Source organism: Megalobrama amblycephala, linkage group LG23 (assembly GCF_018812025.1).
Source record: "Megalobrama amblycephala isolate DHTTF-2021 linkage group LG23, ASM1881202v1, whole genome shotgun sequence".
NCBI classification, from domain to species: Eukaryota; Metazoa; Chordata; class Actinopteri; order Cypriniformes; family Xenocyprididae; genus Megalobrama; species Megalobrama amblycephala.
The window spans coordinates 776413-782412 of NC_063066.1; the positions used below are offsets into that span (position 1 = coordinate 776413).

Here is a 6000-nt window from a genome sequence, read left to right on the forward strand (position 1 = left end):
TAATAGGGGCCGGGATGTATCAAGAGAGACTGAACTTTTTAATCGTCATTTATCTTTCTCACAAAAAAGACGAAGAAGGACAAAAAAGAGAATTTAAACGGTGCAGAAATGGTGGAAAATCAAACTCGAAACGCTTGATGCTTTCATTCGAGTGACCTCATAAATTTCAATCATCGCTTTTATTGATGCATTTTGACACAAAGCGTGTTTTGTTGAGCATAACCACAGGTGCATCAGTTCTTATTATTATGCATTGATAATTTTTTATGCTTGATCTTTAAATATAAAGCATTTGTTTTTGCTTCTGCCTTACACACGATCAATAACATGAGGGCCTTGAATAATTTTTAAGGTGAGAACATTTATTTGGCTGATCAATTTAATTCTATATGCATTTCACAAGTCCGTCTTGTTATAAATAAAATATATATAGCCACAGCTAAGAAATAATTCTTAAAGGATTTTTATAGTTTAATAATAACAATTAATTTAAACATCTGTACAGTCTTCTGTTAACATTGCGCATGATTTAAATATATTAACCAATTATGTTCTGAGGCAATTTTGCAAGATAAGAGGGTTTATGATTAAACTATTTAGCGAATTTGCTATAATAAACATTACTTGCCCTTAAACAATAATCACGGCAATAAAAACATTGCAGAATTATTTATACATTTCTCAGCATATAAACGAGTTTAATTTAGAAATTAAACATCTGCGGTAAACAAAGCCTGTATTTAGTCAAATATGTATGATATAAGGATATATTTACATGCAAACTTTTCACTTGCTCATTGCACGATATTATTATTGTTGTTGTTGTGCTATTACTAAAGCATCACGAACAATTGCTTCTCAGCAGTCATTTTCAGCCACATTCTTCACAACGACCTGACTTATATAAGCATCCTGCTAAATTAAGCATGCAACTTCTATGATAACCACAATCTAGTCTCTTCAGCTCCTAAAAAAAAAAACACCCAGTGCCGAGTAAAAGATGAGAGAAAACGAGAGATGAAAAAGTTAAAGGAGACGGGGAAATACTATCGAAAATTCAGCCCAAGGTATACCACCGGTTTAAAGGCTTAAAAGCTTGGGGAAAATTGGATCAGGGAGAATCGTCACCCAACTTTCATTATTTCCAAGTGGTGTGATTGAATTAAAGGGCAAGATGGCGGTTTGAGCGAGAGGGCTGCGCGCGGCGGAGGGGGCTGGCGCGTAATGGCGGGGTATTAAATTCTAATTAGAGATGCAGGGGATCAATGATAGGGAGGTTGGACAGCCCGATCCCCCAGTGCCAGCCCAATAGACTGATGAGTTATTGTCATGTAAAAAAGCGCTAGCAATAAGACCCAAACGCCGTGCTATTGTCCAAGCGGAAAGAGCCAAGTTTATTATGAGGACTATATGCTCTAGAGACCTGGGGCTAGGCGGCTCCTTGGGAGGCTTTTCATAAAACAAGGCTCAGCTCCTATAAAGGAGGGCAGTTTTTGAGCAGGCGCCGAGCAGTGCACATCTACCCACGGCACGAGCCTCCTTCAAACCAGTCAAAATTCAGCCGTCACGAGCTCCCCAACTCCGTCCGCGTTTCGGCTCGCTTCTTCTCTTTTTCATGTGCTCCTCGCCATTTTAATCCAATTTGAATTTGACGTTTGTGTGTCTTTTTCCTTGGGAGAGCAGCTTTCCTTCTCCACTGAGCCTTTTCAATGTATAAAATGGAGTATTCTTACCTCAATTCCTCTGCCTACGAGTCCTGTATGGCCGGGATGGACACGTCGAGCCTGGCGTCAGCCTATGCGGACTTCAGCTCCTGCAGCCAAGCCAGTGGCTTTCAGTACAATCCCATCAGGACGACGTTTGGGGCCACCTCCGGGTGCCCGTCGCTCACGCCGGGCTCCTGCAGCCTGGGCACCCTGCGGGACCACCAGAGCAGCCCGTACGCCGCAGGTAAGCCCGCAGTCACCAGCGGAGAGGCGCGAGAGCCCGGTATATAGGACGCCTTGATTGCTTTCGAAAATGGAAATGTGTTTAGTATTTACCAAACGAAATTTGCTTACACAAATGAAAGAATTTATCACGTTAGAAGCGATTGCAGGCAAGAGGTAATTCAGTTACGGGGTTACACTATCCCAGTCACACCCTAACCGCCAACAAAATTATCTTAAGCTGCCAAAATGATAGGCATAATTTATTTACTTTGCGATGAGACATAAACCTTGGAAAATAATGAAATAACCAGGGACTTAAGCTCATTATTGACAGTGAATTGAAGCTGCAGTAGCAACAATAGCAAGTATTTATGACAAGTTTCCAATCCAGTCTCCAATAACATTCAATTAACAGCATTTCGCGGATAACAGGATTACAGCTGGCTCGGGATTTTCATAACCTTATCTTTTATCACGATTTGATCTTATCTTACGACCATATAACCACTGAATGCACTTAGTTTGGAAACTTTATTTGAATTATCATTTCATTTTCCTTTCTTGCTATTTGAATCAACAAGTTTTAGGCACATTTTCTTACCGTCACACCTGCACACATGACTTAGCCCATGTCTCATTTGAACAGTTCCCTACAAGCTCTTCACCGACCACGGAGGACTGAACGAGAAGCGGAAGCAGAGGCGCATTCGGACCACTTTCACCAGCGCGCAGCTCAAGGAACTGGAGCGCGTGTTCGCGGAGACTCACTACCCGGACATTTACACACGAGAGGAGCTCGCGCTGAAGATCGACCTCACCGAGGCGCGCGTGCAGGTGCGACACCCTCGCTTAACACATTTACAGCAGAAAGCATTAAAAGTATTGTATTATTATTATATGACAAGAGCAGCTATGTTGTACAGCTTTATTTTTTCCCCTTCGTTTAAAAAAATAATGTACACTCTAAAAAAAACAACAATGGGTTAAAAACAACCCAATTTGGGTTGAAAATGGACAAACCCAGCGGTTGGGTTAAATGTTTGCCCAGCCTGCAGCGCAGTTTTATTTAACTCAACTATTGTTTAAAAATTACTATATGTCTGGCTTAAAATGAACCCAAAATAGGTTGGAAATTAAAAATCAGACACATAATTACTAGAGGCAACAATAATCAAAATGTGAACATTTATTAATAAGCCATTTAATACAAGTTTTTTCGATTAATTATTATTCAATAAACATTAAAAAAAATTTTGGGTTCATTTTAAGCAAACAATACAGTAATTTTTATATAACAGTTGAGTTACATAAAACTACCCAGCAGGTTGAGCAAACATTCAACCCAACTGCTGGGTTAAAACAAACCAATCGCTGGGGTTGTTCATTTGCAACCCAACTTTGGTTGTTTTTAACCCAGTGTGAATGTAAAATGAAGTGCAATAGTAATAATGCCAGCTTTTCTATCCCTTACGATAATTAACAATGATTTTACTACAAAAAAAACATGGTTTCTGTAGTTATTCCGTGGTAACCACGAACTTTTGCTGCAAAATAACAGTTTAACTATGGTTTTGTTTTGGTTATACAAATGCCATTGTTTTACTATGACAAAACCATGGTTAATTATCGTAAGGGATATTAATATAAAGAGCATTCGTGTTAAATAATAACATTTATTTATTTATGCAAGTAGCATGAAATAAAGTATGACCAAAAATGCGCAATCGTCCACAGGTGTGGTTCCAGAACAGGCGCGCCAAATTCCGCAAGCAAGAGCGCGCGGCCGCCGCCGCAGCTGCAGCAGCGAAGAACGGATCCGGGAAGAAGTCGGACTCACGAGAGGAGGACAGCAAAGAGGCAAAGGCGACCGATCCTGACAGCACCGGCGGGCCCGGGCCCAACCCTAACCCTACCTCCAACTGTGGTGGACCGAGCCCCACCGGCGGACAGGTCAGCGCCACGGGGAACGGCCCGGTCGAACAGGTCAAGACGTCAGTGGCCGGTATGGGAGGCACTGCGCCGAGTCAAGGCTGGGCCTCAGCCCCGGGAACCATCACCTCCATTCCGGACTCTCTGGGCGGACCGTTCGCCAGTGTTCTGTCCTCATTACAAAGACAGAACGGAGCCAAAGCCACTTTAGTAAAGACCAGCATGTTCTGAGTTCGTGCTCGATGCAGAAGGAAGCGACGAGCGCGAGATTCAACAAACCAACAAGAGTTTACTCTAGTGACTGAAGCGTGGAGAAAGATGGAGAGAGTCCTGTATCTCCACTCAAGAAGGAAGAGACCACCCGACTGCTTTCGATGCCATTGGTTTACACCACAAGCTGGATAATAATAATAATATCATACACATTATGTTAACATTGTGACCTTATCCGGACTGTTTAGTTTTGGCTGTGGTCGACACCAGTAAACTGACCGAGAGACTGCGATGCGCGCTCCCGCTGCAAAGAAGGACTCATGAAGATCAATGTCATTATTCAATGTCATTATACACGTCATTATATCTCGCGCCATGATTATTTGTTTACATTGACTCTAGCGCAAGTTAATGTCTGTATTACAGAATTCTGGCACTCTGTTATATATTTTTACCTATAAATTTACAAGCCTTAGAGCCAGGGGCTCTGCAAACATTCATCCACATATTTACTATTAATCCATGGCGAATTGTTCTTCAAAATGGCACAAGTACATACTTCATTGTTGACAGGAATACGTAAACGTTTTGTGTGTCTTTCTACAGCTGTGTTTTTGTGGCTCAAATTGTATAGTGTTAAAGCGTATTGACGTCCTAGATAAACATAGACCACACGATCCCCTGTAGTTCATTGAGTCTTTATAATGTTTTACAACTGGAGCATTCTTCGGAGGAAAAAGGGAATGGATGCAAAACACTGTATTTATTTTCTATATTATTTGCATGTCGTCTTCTCCGTCCGATTTTATAATGATTTTCACCTATTTTGTGAGCATAATGTAACACGTTTTTGTCCAGGATTTGAGAATTATTTATATGTAGGTAATGGATGCTTATATTTAAGAAGGAAATATTTCTACATGTGCACATAGTTTTTCAGGTGTACCATTGACATGCTGTTGATGATAAAAACGATTATGATGCTGAAAATAACACTGTCCCGTTTCTCTTTAAAGTGTCCGCTTCATTCAACAGAAAGTGGCTAAAAGAGCTTCAGAGATCTTTAGGTGTCTTTGGGCGAGTGTCCCGTTCAGCACCTCGGACAGCCGCGCGAGCACGAGCGCGAGCACGAGCACGAGCACGGATTCCCTCCGGTAAAGGACGCTACTGTTCGGCCCACTGCTGTTATAAACACAGACACACTTCATTAGAGTTTACTTCAAAATTCACAACTTAAACATGCAGATCTATACATATCGATTTTGCGCACTTTCATTTCACACAATACACTATTATAAAAGAATCATGAATCCGAACTAAACACAATTTGAAGCAATTTAATTCTTATTTTAAAAAGTCAGTGTCTGAGGCCTATTAAACTGTAGAAAAACAAGTAGATTTTATCCAGGCCCACAGGTAAAAATTAAGTAGACTATAATATGTAGGCTATACACTCTAAAAAAATACTGGGTTAAAAACAACCCAAGTTGGGTTGAAAATGGACAGACCTGCTGAGTGATTTTATTTAACTCAACTATTGTTTAAAAATGGCTATGGCTGGCTTAAAACGAATCCATGTTGGAAATTAAAAATCAGACACAATTACTAGAGTTCATTGTTTAATTATTATTCATTAAACTTAATAAAGGTTCATTTATTAAACATTAATAAATGTTAATTTCCAACATATTTTGGGTTCATTTTAAGCAAGAAACACAGTAATTTTTTAAACAATAGTTGAGTTCAATAAAACTGCCAGCACGTTGAGCAAACATTTAACCCAACCACTGGGTTAAAACAACCCAATCACTGGGTTTGTTCATTTTCAATTTCAAACCAACTTAGGTTTTTTTTAACCCAGGATTTTTAGAGTGTATTAATAAATCATGCATAGCTATATTTTTTTTCGCAGTAGATGCAGAAAATC

General features: G+C 40.2%; 1 protein-coding gene across 1 annotated transcript; it reads left to right on the forward strand.

Annotated features, from left to right (window-relative positions):
- Positions 1-835: 835 nt before the first annotated feature.
- Positions 836-5066, forward strand: phox2bb (paired like homeobox 2Bb). Its single transcript, XM_048177116.1, has 3 exons — positions 836-1950; positions 2578-2765; positions 3666-5066. Exons 1-3 carry the CDS (start codon positions 1710-1712, stop codon positions 4089-4091), a joined length of 855 nt encoding a protein of 284 aa, XP_048033073.1. The 5' UTR covers positions 836-1709; the 3' UTR covers positions 4092-5066.
- Positions 5067-6000: the final 934 nt, after the last annotated feature.